Here is a 15121-nt window from a genome sequence, read left to right as displayed (position 1 = left end):
TTGCAGGGAAATTCAAAAGTTCTGGGCCATGATTGAACAAGAAATGAATGGTATTTTATCTATTAATATTGGTTGTGACCCCAAGCACATGCTGCTTGGGATGTTCGACAAGATTAATATGGACAAACATAAAAAAACACTTTGCAAGTACCTGACGTTTTGTGCAAGAAAATGTATTCTCCTGAACTGGATAACGGACAAAACTCCTACAAAGTCTTTATGGCACAGGGTAATACTTGAATATGTACCACTAAACCAGTGGTGTAGTCCTAAAAAAAAGGTGGTGTACTATTACCCACCCAATCCAAATTTTAAAAGTAGGCAAAGAAACGATGAATGTCAATGTTTCTTTGATTCGATAGCTACACACGCGCACACACACACACTTATATTTATATATATTTATTTATATATATATACATATATATATATATATATATATATATATATATATATATATATATATATATATATATATATATATATATATATATATATATATATATATATATATATATATATACTTTCTATTCACCTAAGAAAACTGTAAATAAATGTTACTCTGCTGTTTTCAACAATACTAATAAATAAAAATGTTTTTGAGCAGCAAATCAGCATTAGAATGCTTTCAGAAGGATTGTGGCGAGTAATGAAGCTAGAGGTTCGGCAAAGTTTTGAAATCACAGGAATAAATTACATATTTTAAATATATTCAACTAGAAAACAGATATTTTAAGTAATGAAAATATTATTTACTGTTTGGCTGTACTTTGGATTAAATAAATGCAGGCTTAGTGAGCAGAAGAGACGTTTTTAAACACAATCTTAATATTTTAAACTCATCTTTTGACCAGTCATGTATATCAACAATATAGTCATTTATAATCTCAATATTAGATTAATAAAACAATGGGGTATGTGTACACAAACTTTCATTTCAGTCAGCCAGCCCCAGAGGCTCCAGTGAATTGTCTTCCCATACAAAATGGCCATGTTTAAAATCTGATTTCTTTAAGAAAACAGCGATCTTAATTGCCTGGCTGAGATGCAACATAAAGTGGGTATCAGACCAAACAAGCACTGCATTAACTTATATTTTTCTGTGCCATGTCTTTAAAATACGGAGATTAATTTTACCCCAGTATTTTTAATGGAACTTCTGTGCTAGCCTGCTGCTTTTTAAGAATTAACAATGCTTAAGTCTATTTAACTGATTATATTTTAATTACATTACAACATGGATGCTGCAAAAGGAACCTTATGAAAGTGAAAATAGTCACATAAAGCTTTCACCAGAAGTTCATCATTGACTAAAAAACACTAGCTGTGCATGTAGTCCATTACTCCTATCACACAGGCTTGTGGGAGTTGATATAAAAACACATTGATGACCAAGCATAAACATTAAGTCTTCTGTTTTGCATCATCAGCACCAAGGCACTCTGGAGGCCACTTGGTCCAGAACGGTCATAATCTCTGTCCCTTGGAGTAAATATGATGTGTGTTCAAGAGGAGCGTTGACTTCACACTCCCATCCGCTCAACACAGGCAGAGTCAAAAGTGCCGGGGGTGTTTTTACTTCATTTAGGGGTCTTCTCTTTTGAGGAGGACAATTGGTTTTCTCTGGAAGTGATCTGAACTTCGGTTGAAGATGATTCAAGCGTCCGTCCCATATCCGTGGTGGTGTTGATCCATCTAGTGAAAATGCAAAACACATGTATATAAATGCTCACATGTTCTTTATTGACATCGGTGGTTCCATCAAGAAACTTTAAATGGATAGTTCTCGCAATAATGACCTTTTACTCACTATTCTTAAGTGTTTCCAAACCTTTATGAGATTTGAAGAATGTTGGAAAATATAGCCATTGACATCCATACTATGTAAGTCAGTGGCTACTGTCTCATTTTGTGTTTAACTAAAGAAAGAAACTCGAACAGGTTTAGATCAGGTGGATTATTAACCTGATCTATTATCAGGTGGATTAAGATATTAATGTAAATAATAGCAGAGAATTCATTTTTGGGTGAACTACCCCATTTAAAAAAAATTTGCAACCTTTCCATTTACTAAAAAGTTCTCTAAATTGAAAAAAGGTGGTTTAGATCAGTGTTTCTCAACCACGTTCCTGGATGACCACCAGCTCTGCATATTTCTCCATGTATCCTCAACCAAACACACTTGATTCAGATCATCAGCTCATTAGCAGAGACTGAAAGACCTGTAATGAGTGTGACAAACAAAGGAGACATCCAAAACATGCAGTTTTGGTGGTCCTCCAGGAACATGGTTGAGAAACACTGGTTTAAACAATTAAAATATTCTTCACTATAGAAAAAAAAATGGTTCTTTTAAAAGACACTAAAATGTTGTTAGGGAAAGCACCAGTGCTCCTTATATGACGCTGCTATGAAAAAGCTGTTCTGGAAACTTCTACTGAAGTCTGAATCCAGTCTCTTACCAATGTTCCTATGAACTCTGTTGGGTTGTGAAAATTTCAGAGCATCCTCCATCCAATGATTTGCCTTGGTTTCAGATGAAAATAGCTGATAATTATGTTGTTTATAATCGTAATCATAAACCTGGAGAAAGAAATGAGTCCAATTACCACATGACTAAAATGTAATCAATTTAAATACTCAAATACTATTTTATACTTTTATATAACAGTTCAATCAAAAGTTCAAAGTTAATATTGACTAAATGTTGAGTGAGTAACTTTCTAGACACAATATTTCCTCTTACATAAATAGTTCAAATGAAGGCTTAACTAAAATCTACATTTCAGCATTTAAGACAACACATTGCTGAATGAATCACTTAATCAAATTCAAGAACTGGAAATAACTATAATAATATACAGGTCATTAGTGCATATAAGAACAATATACCTTTGAATTTCTGTTGACAAGATCCAAGCTGTCATTCCATTGCTTGGTTGATATCAGGTTAGTATCGCTGATTCTATAATGAAAGAAATGCTAAGGAATTATAGGGAGTGGTATGCAAAATGCCAACATCATTACCATAAACATCAACCTGATTTCACTGGATTTAGTGACTAATTTGGATGAATTTGCCTGACGTGGTCTGTATGCCACTGTTTTCAGTAAATTCACGTTGAATTAATTATTTCACCTGCTTTAATTTAACCGTTTCAGCTTAAAGCCCATGTGAAATTAAACTTTACAATCTTTATTTTGCTAGCACACATTGGTATTCTTTAAGTAAACAATTAATCCATGCATGTTAGTTATGTTAATCCATGTATGTTAGTTATGCATAGGTTTTTTAAAATAGCTCTTATGTGCAGTGTTGTGTTTGTACTTATGATTAAATTATGTAGCACCGATTGTTCGCTGTGAAGGAATGATGTACAAAAAGAAAGCTCCGCCCCTACTCAGTATTCAGTTGGAAGTAGGTCAACATACTGAAATAAGTTTCAGCAACTTCCGCTTCACATGGACTTTAATGTGTACTTTAACTACAAATGATTACAGTGTGCCCATGATTTACTCAAATTTACTTAGAACAAGAGAACAAATTTGTAAATGTGTTGACATAGAAGTTGTAGAGACTTAATATTTAATTGGTCAGAATGTACTTGTTTGTTGTCATGTGCAAGGCTCTGTACATACGTCCAAACATTTACAATCTCCAGAAAGAAAATGTCTGAAGCAGGAATGACAGAAAAACAGTGACGTTTTATAAACATTTCAGGAGGAGTATGCACAGATGTTTCAACAATTCTAAAACATCATTGACATTCATTCTATTATCCAATCAGCATTAGCCATAACCCCCATGAATACCAAACTCCTCCTACATTCATTATCTTACGACACCTTACCTCTTAAACACGATCTAGCTAGTGGGAGCGTTCTGGGGCCGGGCTAGACACTTCACTCTGACCTCGACGTCTCACTTTCCTGAGTGTGAACTCGTGAAGTAAACATTTATCTTTCATTTTTTTCCATCATGGAACCTTCATTGCCAGTAAAGATCCAAATGACGTCACTGAACAGAAGCAGATTATTTTAATTGATAAAAATCAGCCACTAATTTGCCGAATTGAAAAACTACAAATTGACCTGAGATGTGTCTGATTTTTCTGATGAGACGTACCTGTCTGATCTCACAAGGTAATGTAGCTATTTGAAGTATTGCCAGAAGAGCTTCATTTGGATTTATACGATTTCATTTGCAAAAAAAATACATACAATTTTTAAAAGAGGCGTGCCTCCAAATCACACCCCTAAACCTGACCATCATACTAAAATGTATGAATGAGATTGTAAAAAATTCACAAAAGCATGTACATCAATCTAAAAGGGTGCCCACCCAAAAAACAAGAAGTACAAAAATAGAGGCCTATAAAGGTGGCAACATCAAAACTCCAAAAATACAGTCAGCACAATAGCCTAGTGGTTAGCGTGTCGTCACATGGTGCAGTAGCACGTCAGGGCGTCACGAGTTCGAATCCCGGCTCGAGGACATTTCCCTATCCTACCCCTCTCTCTCTCTCTCCAACTTCGCTTCCTGTCCTAAATACTGTCCTATCTAATAAAGGCAAAATAGCCAAAAAAATGAATCTTTAAAAAACTCCAAAAATATGAATATGGATCTTATGATTAAGAGCCGGTGCAATCGAAACATCACAGGCTTTGTGAAAGCCTTATTAAGTTAATATATGAATATTTTTGCAGCTTTGGGATCGCTGTATTTGTGTATATTTTTGTTCAAATTCATACAAATGAGCCACTAAATCAGAAAGACGTGAGATTTCGTTTGGCATACCTTTTGGTCAGAAAAAAATGACTGACACTTTGTTGGGTAGGATTAAGACTCTTCACGGGCAGAATGGTTGTTCCCGCTGAAGAATCCAAGTTTTGACGCGGACTGTTGAATGATGGTGTACACATGTTTAGTTCTGTCATGTCCATTGTCCCGTCTAAAATGGGAGTTAGCAGGAAGTCCTCTCCATGCATGGGAATGTATGGTGCAAGACTGTCCAAGTCTAACTCACACTGATCCTACAATATCCAGAAGAAGTACAGTAAGAATTTGTGAAATAATTCTGTTTGAAATAAATACTGATCAATCATAACAACATTTTATTCATGAGTTAAACATATATACAGTTAAAGTCAGAATTATTAATAATTTTTTTTTTTTATTCTTTTTTTTTATATTTCCCAAATTATGTTTAACAGAGCAAGGACATTTTTACAGTATGTCTGATAATATTTTTTCTTCTGGAGAAAGACTTATTTGTTTTATTTCAGCTAGAATCAGAATTTCTTAATTTAAAAAAAAACATTTTAAGGTAAAAAGTATTACTTTTTTTCAATAGTACAGAACAAACCATCATTATACAATAACTTGCCTAATTACCCTAACCTGCCTAGTTAACCCAATTAAGCCTTTAAGTGTCACTTTAAGCTGTATAGAAGTGTCTTGAAAAATATCTAGTAAAATATTATTTACTGTCATCGTGACAAAGATAAAATAAATCAGTTATTAGAAATGAGTATATAATATATATATATATATATACCAATATACCACAGACATATTACCCTGCAGCCCAAGACCAGTTACTCACTGAAGCTAAGCAGGGCTGAGCCTGGTCAGTACCAGGATGGGAGACCACATGGAAAAACTAGGTTGCTGTTGGAAATGGTATGATATATATAATGGTAATGATATATATATATATATATATATATATATATATATATATATATCCACAGTGCATCCAGAAAGTATTCATAGTGCTTCACTTTGTCCACATTTTTTTTTATGTTACAGCCTTATTCCAAAATAGATTAAATTAATTTATTTCTGCAAAATACTACACACAATACCCCATAATGACAATGTGAATTTTTTTTTGAAATTGTGTCAAATTTATTAAAAATAAAAAAGCTGAAAAATCAGATGTACATAAGTATTCACAGCCATTGTTGTGAAGCTCTAGATTGAGCTCAGGTACATTTTGTTTCCACTGACCACCTGAGATGTTTCAGCAGCTTAATTGGAGTTAACCTGTGGTCAATTCAGTAGATTGAACATGATTTGAAAAGGCATACACCTGTCTATATAAGGTCCCAGGGTTGACATTGCATGCAAAAGCACAAACCAAGCATGAAGACAAAGGCAATTGTCTGTAGACCTCCGAGACAGGATTGTCTTGAGGCACAAGGCTGGGGAAGGTTACAGAAAAATTTCTGCTGCTCTGAAAGTTCCAATGAGTACAGTGTCCACCATCATCCATAAGTGGAAGATATTTGAAACCACCAGGACTCTTCCTAGAGCTGGCCGGCCATCTAAGCAGAGTGATCGGGGGAGAAGGGCCTTAGGAGGTGATCAATAACCCGATGGCCACTCCAGCGTTCTTCGGTGGAGAGAGGAGAACCTTACAGAAGGACAACCATCTGTGCAGCAATCCACCAATCAGGCCTGTATGGTAGAGCGGCCAGACAGAAGCCACTCCCTGTCTGGAACTTGCCAAAAGGCATCTGAAGGACTCTCAGACCATAAGAAACTAAATTCTCTGGTCTGATGAGACTAAAACTGAACTCCTTGGAGTGAATGCCAGGCGTTACATTTGGAGAAAACCAGGCATCTCTCATCACCAGAATAATACCATCTCTACAGTGAAGCATGGTGGTGGCAGCATCATGCTGTGGGGATGTTTTCAGCAGCAGGAACTGGAAGACTAGTCAGGATAGAGGGAAATATGAATGCAGCAATGTACAGAGACATCCTGAATGAAAACCTGCTTCAGAGTGCTTTTGACCTCAGACTGGGGTAACAGTTCATCTTCCAGCTAGACAATGACCCACACTGCCAAAATATCAATGGAGTGGCTTCACAACAACTCTGTGAATGTCCTTGAGTGGCCCAGCCAGAGCCCAGACCTAAATCCTATTGAACATCTCCGGAGATATCTGAAAATGGCTGTACACCGTCGCTTCCCATCCAACCTGATAGAGCTTGAGAGGTACTGCAAAGAGGAATGGGCAAAAATTCCCAAAGACAAGTGTGCCAAGCTTGTGGCATCATTTTCAAAAAGACTTGAGGCTGTAATTGCTGCTAAAGGTGCATCAACAATGTATTGAGCAAAGGCTGTGAATTCTTCTGTACATGTGATTTTTCAGGTTTCTTATTTTTAATAAATTTGCAACAATTTAAAAAAAAAAATTCACATTGTCATAATGGGGTATTGTGTGTAGAATTTTGAGGTAAGAAATGAATTTAATCCATTTTGGAATAAGGCTGTACATAAAAGAAATGTGGGAAAAGTAAAGCGCAATGAATACTTTCTGGATGCACTGTACATATTCCAGTTTTCTTCAAAATACTTGTCAGGAAAACTGTTTTAAATGATAATAATGAAGACTAGCGTACTGTAATGACTGCTGAAATTTAGTTTTGTGGTTAAAGGATTACAAGAAAAACATGGTACTTATATCAAAGCACAGTTATTTTAACATCGTGTACTGCAGTAAATTTGGTATGGGTAAGGTTACTCACACAATTGGAATCATAACACCCTTCTACGTTATGTGGGATCTCTGTACATTCAACTTCCTGTATGTCACCATCTGAGCAAAAACACAATACACCTTCATGATAAACCATATTTTTAATATATGAAGCATCATATTCACATATCATCATACATGTACTATTTTAACATTTGTGAATTTCACCTCTTTGTTTCAGATGTGTTGTAGAACTGTTGTGTTTGTTCGATTCTTTGAGATCTTTTTCACCCTCCTGGCCTCTAGATGGCGGAAAAGAGGCAAGTTCTGACTCTGGACCATAGGAGCTAGATGTTGGCTTCAGAAGTTGTTCTGTCTTCTCCAGTAAAAATGCCAAATTGGGCTGCTCTACTTCACTAAAATGGTACAAATTAAACAAATATATATATTTTTTAAATGTAAAACATTCCGATATTTGCATACTTGTGGGTTATTAAGATACCTGCTGGTGAAAATCTTCTAACCTTAGAATGTAATTGATGCAGACGACACTCTCTGGCACACCAGTCTGAATGTTGCACACCAGTGAGGCATCTGTTTCTGCCCACACATAACCTCCATATCTGTGCAGCAGCCGGTATTTCCCGGTCGACACTTGACCCTTGGAGAGCACTGTTTCAGACAGATATTTGAACATTAGAGATAGTTAGTGATATAGATCAAATATTATTATGTATTATGTATTTATCCTTATACAGTTTTAAACTTGAAAGCTTTTAAAAATTAAATAAAATGTCACAATTTTTTAAAAGTGTAGTTAATTCGTGTTTTGAATGACATGAGTGTAAGTAAATCATGACTTGTATGTATTGGAAGTTTCCTTTATCACATAAAGCTTAACAAAACGATCGAATTCAGCACACAAGGGGTAAACAGATAACAAGATATCTCTCTTACGGCAAATGTGCGCCTTGCGGATTTGCTGGCAGTCAGATGGATGATAGTACTGGTATACAGATTGGCCCAACAGATCCATGTCTCGAAAGCCGATCAGTTTCACGACCCTAAGCCAAAAAAAGAGTTTCACATGCAAAAACTGCCCAAAGAGAGTCAAAGCATTTAGCTATTTGCTCATAAAAGCAGCAAGTATAGGCTTGTACCTTGAGTGGCAGTAAGTGAACGTCATGTCAGGGCTGTGAACGCTCATAAATGTACATGCATTCAGTGCTTCATCCTCTTCTGTGATCTCCTGAATGGGCAGAACCCTGCACTCAAGAACCAGACAACTCGATCCAGGTGTAGCAGAAGACCTTTTCTTTCCAGAACACTGAATAATCTTAAAACAATATAAGCAAAATGTGAAACAACGAAAATTGTATTACTCTTCAAACAATTTAAAGATGCAATTCTTACTTTCCAACCAGTCAGTTTCTGGTTCATTGTCTTTTTTATCCTGAGAAACACTTCACATCTTTGTGGTCCTTGGTTCCCTGCAAATATTAGAAACAGATCATTGGCACTACAGTATTAATCAGTATGAACCAGTGTAATCCATCTGGTTATACATTCCCTCCTCCAAACATGAAAAAAGGCCTCTTGTATGTTTCTTCAGGTAAAGGGAGAGAGACCTTTACAAAACCTTTAAACTCTCGTCAAAGTCATGGCACCAACATAACTCATTTAGTTGGACTCCTGCCACTCTGAGCAGGATTCAGGGTGGCATTTCTGAAATGTAAATTTGGCACACTTTCAATAATGATAAAGATCATTGCCTCTGGTGCTCCTACTGAGGCCAGGGAAGTAAAGTTCACCCACAGTCTATGGTTTACCTGCACAAGTCCCTTCAGAAAGTCTGTTTACCCTGCAGCCATATTTGCAAAGAATTTTTCCAGCTACTGTGAACGTGCAGATATTTCACACCAATCTCGTTTATAGCTGTTTCAAATAAAATGGAATAACATAGATAAACCCCTGGAGTAATACTGAAAGACAACACTGGAAAGCCACAATATGTGATGGGGTGGGATGGGATGTGATATGATTTCCCCAGTCAAAAGTACTGCAGGTATTCACTGAACTCAAGGATTTTGAGATAATGATCAAGTGAACACATACAGGCGCTTCCCCAAAGAACTCCTGGGCTATAACGATTGATTTGAAGGTGTCTTGAAGGATGTCTTACTTGAAGGTTGGACTTCCTTCTCTGTTTGTGCCAGCCATAATGAGCTTTGCACTTTCCCCCATTCATTTTAATTCAAGTGGACCATCTTTGTATGTCTATAGTCTTTGACTCTTCCCAGAAACCTCAGTACCATCCAGGTCATGGCCAACGTAACCTTTTGCTTCTACTCTGTTTTTATTTACACCACTCTAAACCAGATTACAACAGGCATTTCCAGCATGGGAGGTTTCATTTTTGCCTGGTTAGTAAGACACTCTACTAACAGCCTCTTGCTTCAGTCACAAGTGCACTTCTTCAGGCCAGGGGAATGTGGTTTACTTGTACAGCTCTTACTAGATGGCCCCTGTTACACTCATTCCCATAAACCTTACTCCCTTCTAGTTCATGGTACCAGCCAGAAACTAGTTCTCTGCAGTTCTCACATGGTTGCCCACTGAAGCTAAGTAGGGTTGCTCCTGGTTAATACCTGGAGGGAGACGACATGGGAAAATCTAGGTTGCTACTAGAAGAGGTGCTAGTGCAAGAGGTACCCTGTGGTCTGTGTGGATCCTAGTGCCCCAGTATGATGGGATGTAAACAAGGTCCTGACTCTCTGTGGCCGTTAAAAATGCCAGGATGTGTTTTTTCCTAAGAAATAGGGGGTTTGCCCCGACATCCTGGCCAAATTTACATTTTTGCTTCATCACTCTGCTTCTTCTTCACCAGTAAGTTGATGTGTGGTGTGCAGTCTAACACAACAAGGCTGCCGTCAAGTCATCCAGGTGGATGCTGCACATTGGTGTTGGTTGAGGAGATTCCACCCTCAAATCTGCAAAGCACTTTGAGTGCCCAGAAAAGGGCTATATAAATGTAATGAATTATTATTATTTTTAAATGTACCCATTCCAGTACCTCTCGGCCCACTCTGAGATGTTTTTATTCAGCGTTTCCAATATGGAATAAAGATTTAAAAGACCACAGCTTCTAGTGTCAGTCAACAATGTGCTTCTTTTATTGAGACTACTTTTAGAGGTCTTTGGACATTTATTAAATGTCTTTTAACAAAAAAACTGCTTGGTGGTGAGGTCGGGGAGTAAGATGTACTCGCATAGCTCTTTTGCTGGCATCTGTTACACAAACATGGAAAATCTATGGTCAAAACGGGTGTTTTCTGTCAGAAATACTCACCAATCAATCTCGTGAGGATGTCTTTGACCTCCATCTGATCGCATGGGTGCAAGAACTCAAGCAAACTCCTTCCAATCAGATCCATCTGAATGAGATATGTTAAAGATTTCAAAAAAGTGCCAGTAAATTGACTTCGAAGGCATACAGTTATTTTATTTTTTTTTGTATCATCACCTGGTTAATTCCTGTGTGGGTAGTTAAGCCCTTAGTGGCGAAGATGACCTTGCCATTCAAAGACAACAAAACCACAAACCCTCCGAGGGCAGAATCTAGCAACTCCCTCTCTTGAGATTTAGCCGACACTCCTACAATCACAATGGCCTTTAGAAAACCTGTTTTCTTTCAACATGTCTTCTACTTTCAACCACCTCTTCTGTCTACCTGGTGAAGGAGGTTTCATCAAGGAGTCTGGGGTGTCCAGAAGACCCCTCAGGTGCAGGTAAGCAATTGTGAGACGTATTACCGAAGCTTTGTCTCGCTGACCGTCCATACTCAAGTCCAGAGGCAGAAGAGCAGTTAACTCTTTGAACAGTTGACTCTCCTTTTTCCTTCTGCTTTGTGCTGCCAAACGGGAACATGTTTTTCTCCATTCTGTGCAGACCCTGTATTAAAACCAACAGTAAATTGGAATAAACAGGTTATTTTGGTTGTATGAGCATGTTTCTCTTGGCTTGGTTTACTGCTTGCGTCATTCAGAGGCAGGAACATACAATACACTAAAGCTATCTTTTTCTTCATAGACAGAGGACAGCACTTTTACTGACTGAAAAAGAGACGTCAGCATTGCGTCACTTTGTCTTATCACTACCAAACGTAGTTGCCTGCTACTTCTGATACAATGTCATGCCTTCCCATGTGCTTATGATTTGCACGCTTTTTACACCAAAACCAAAAAGGTCAAATATAAATAGTTTAAAATAAGATTTTGCTTGTGTAATATGAAACTTAATAAAAACGCATAAAAGTATTGTCGACTTCATTCTATTTTCATCAAATGGCCACTTTCTTGGTTTTAATATGGTAAATGGCATTTGTAAAAGGCACGAAAGTCAGTGAAAGTTTGTATGCTACCATCTAGAACAGGGGTGCCCAAATTTTTTCTTATGAAGGGCTAAAAAACATTGAGGTCGGTGGGCCGAAGGTAAATATACCAAACTATATTACATTAAAGTTGCAACTGGTAATTTAAAATAATAAGAAAACATTGCTTTTCATGTACTAATGTAGAATATATTTTAACATTGTATAGTGAACTTATTACAGTAAAAAAACAATCCTATTTATAACAGAATGGCGTAACATTAGTCAAGTTGCACTTGTTTTTTTGCCTTGATTTGTCTTCTATCCATTGAGTGACTTTTTATATTTAAAATATATATAAAATTCAACTCATTTACAACATTTAATTACAACATATATTTTTTTGTTTGTTTTTTTGCAGCTCATCAATAAAACAAACAAAAAACATCATGTTAAATTAGAAATTGCAATCTCTATTGAAGGCATTCGCCCCAACCCTCCCCATCATTCTCACTCTCTTCTCTTATGGGATGGTGGGTCAAATCAAAGGTTACTGAGGGCCAACTTTGGCCCACGGGCCCTAGTTGGACATCTCTGATCTAGAACTACATTTACTTTAAAATTCTTGTTTCCCTTCCATTTTAATTATTGTTGCCTTCTGATAAAAATCAGATAAATTACAAAAAATAAATAAAGAATATTTTAATTTGGTCTTAATATTTTAGATTAAATAAAGTTTAGCTGTAAATGAAGCTTTAATGAAATAAGAAACATTTATTTTTAAGCAATGTTAATTATTATTTAAAATCTTTGCTATGTTATTTAACAGTCAGACTACATAGTGCATAGATACACATATTTGTTTTGTGCATTTGCATGTAAATGTTCCATGGACTAGCTTTAGTTTGGGTAAAGTAAATATATGGTGGCATGCAAACTGTTGCCAAATATTTCACTATTTTCCCAAAGTTTGCATAGTGTCTTTTTGCAATTGGCTGATTTGTTGTTTGAGTACTATATGAATATGTGTGTTATTTGCAAAAGCAATGACGATAAGGATTTGCATGCCATGTAAATTCATTTGCAATAGCCATTGTTTTCATAATTGAAGAATTTAGCATAGCTGGTTCTGAATGCACAGTGTCTATATTTAATATTTCTATTGCACAAACTCTTCACATTTATTGTACTCACCTCCTTTTCTTCTGCTCGATGAATATTTGCTTTCTTCTAGCTTTTCCGTGGCAGTCCTCTGTCAGTGGATCTCCTCCTGTTTCCAAATTTATTGAAGTCATTTCAAAATTTCAGATGACTCAAAGTGTTCATGTGTAAGGCATGTTAGCAGGTGGCGTTCGCTCATGTTAAGAGAAATTAACATACTCACAGATCACTGGCTGCATTCCGAGGACATGCTTGTGTTTATACCAAAGGCCCTCCCTTCATGTTCCATGTGACAGTTGGCCATTAATCACCAGTGGGTTTGCATCTGTCAAAACAAGATGGTCTTTTACTTTTCTGAGAACTCTGATCATGTAGATAAGCATTTGGGTCTGAATAACTGCCTCTCATGATTCCAGGAAAAATACTCCCACGTTAAAAATAATATAACTTCTATATTAATTCTTAAGTAAAATCGCATTTTTCTGTGTGCTGGCATTTATGTTAGTTAAAGACGTAATTAGCACTATAATATAAATACAAACAGCGTTAAGAGATTGTGGCACTGGCTGCAGACCAAAACACAATTATAGTTCAGCAATTCAAGTATCCCACAAAAATACATTCAGGAAGTAACACTTTAAATACACTCCTTAAAAAAGTATCTAAATACTGCAAATATGACACATGTGAGGTGCAATAACCCCAAATCAAATATAAAAAACTAAGAAAGCTGTAGCACTGAAATGCTTGAAACATTACCTTACAGTTCTCCATTCTCACCGCGGATCACTGAAAACCATATTTGAGTCTGGGCTTGTAACAGTAGTCCATTTCTCAAACATATCTGTGAGGATACATTTCACTGTTGTTATCGCTGCAGACGAGCTCTTTGCTTTCAAATTGGATTTGTATCTGGAAAGTAAATATAAGCATCCAACTCAAAGCATATTTTAGTCAAAATCAAATAGCTTACTTGGCTGGCATAAAACCCAAAACAGAATCACAAGCATGTAAACCAACTGAATTATTTGTGCAAAAAGCTCTCTGATTTCCACTGTTCTTCTCCTCCTCTTGGAGAACAGGAGCAACAGGCAACGTGCTGCCCCATAAGCTGTTGGATCTATTTGATTTATTGACATTGTCTTTCTGTGATTGGCTTGCTCTAAACCACAGCTTTGTTCGCTGCAATGTGGCATGTTGGCAATGCTGCTTATTAAATGTGCAGATATGCATGTAATCTCAGCTATTTTTTTAAACTAAGAACCAAAAGATTTGTTTTACTCAGCCACCTAATATATAAATATATTTCTAATGTTATGTTCCTAATAGCAATACGTCATTTTAGAGCATGAACAGTGCTCAGCATACATAAGTACACCCCTCACAAACAAAACAAAACAGAAAACACTTCATTTTTTTAAATATCATATATATATATATATATATATATATATATATATATATATATATATATATATATATATATATATATATATATATATATATAATTTTTTAAAAATTGGCATTATCCTTCCCAAGAAAAGAGAAAAATATACTGTTGTTCTTATGTAGGGTATTGATGAAACTAGTGTAGTGATGACAATGGTTCATCTCTGGGTGCTGGTTACTATCTACTCATCTGGCGCCATCGGGACAGTGTTGATGCCCCGTCTCCACATTGACCTCCATACCCATCCTTAAAATGTGTTCCAGAGCCTCCCACAACCGGAATAAACACTGGGCTGATTTCAATGTTTTGAAGCTATGCTATTTTTTTTTAAATAATAACTTAATATTAGAATAGTGAGGAAATATTGTAATTAAAATTTGTAGATAAAATATTACCCAATATCACGAATTAGGTTCATTTTATAAACTACATTGTAGTAATGCAATTTTCAAGAAAAAATTAATAATTATTTCGATTTATATTTTTATTTCAACTTTATTTGGGCTGAACTAATTCATTATTAAAACCTAAAAGGTTGTAAGATTTAACGTTATTTATCTGGCAACATGAGTCGAGAAAGCAAACCACGGCATAATAAACAAATACCTGATCCTGGGTGGTCGAAATGCTATTCTGACCATGAAAATTGA

At 36.2% G+C, this 15121-nt stretch overlaps 1 protein-coding gene across 1 annotated transcript; it reads right to left on the bottom strand.

Moving 5' to 3' along the window:
* Positions 1-795: 795 nt before the first annotated feature.
* hif1al2 (hypoxia inducible factor 1 subunit alpha, like 2) lies at positions 796-13238 on the bottom strand. The gene is made up of 14 exons (XM_056447057.1): positions 13055-13238; positions 11222-11442; positions 11015-11145; positions 10841-10925; positions 8905-8981; positions 8652-8827; positions 8449-8555; positions 8016-8163; positions 7720-7907; positions 7541-7611; positions 4799-5034; positions 2893-2965; positions 2463-2583; positions 796-1695 (listed from the first exon to the last, which is right to left on the bottom strand). The coding sequence occupies exons 1-14, from the start codon at positions 13153-13155 to the stop codon at positions 1427-1429; spliced, it is 2004 nt and encodes a 667-aa protein (XP_056303032.1). The 5' UTR covers positions 13156-13238; the 3' UTR covers positions 796-1426.
* Between the last annotated feature and the right edge of the window lie 1883 nt (positions 13239-15121).

Source organism: Danio aesculapii, chromosome 21 (assembly GCF_903798145.1).
Source record: "Danio aesculapii chromosome 21, fDanAes4.1, whole genome shotgun sequence".
Lineage (NCBI taxonomy): Eukaryota > Metazoa > Chordata > Actinopteri > Cypriniformes > Danionidae > Danio > Danio aesculapii.
Note: the sequence above shows the minus strand (reverse complement) of the source record. Positions and strands in the feature narration are given on the sequence as shown.

What these genes read in the sequence shown, in the direction of transcription:
- hif1al2 (XM_056447057.1), bottom strand. Translation starts at nt 13,155, where the DNA reads ATGACTTCAATAAATTTGGAAACAGGAGGAGATCCACTGACAGAGGAC. An exon ending in ATCGAGCAGAAGAAAAGGAG is followed by an intron (nt 11,443 to 13,054) that starts GTGAGTACAATA and finishes GTTTTAATACAG; the next exon opens with GGTCTGCACAGAATGGAGAA. An exon ending in TGCATCAATTACATTCTAAG is followed by an intron (nt 7,908 to 8,015) that starts GTTAGAAGATTT and finishes GTACCATTTTAG; the next exon opens with TGAAGTAGAGCAGCCCAATT.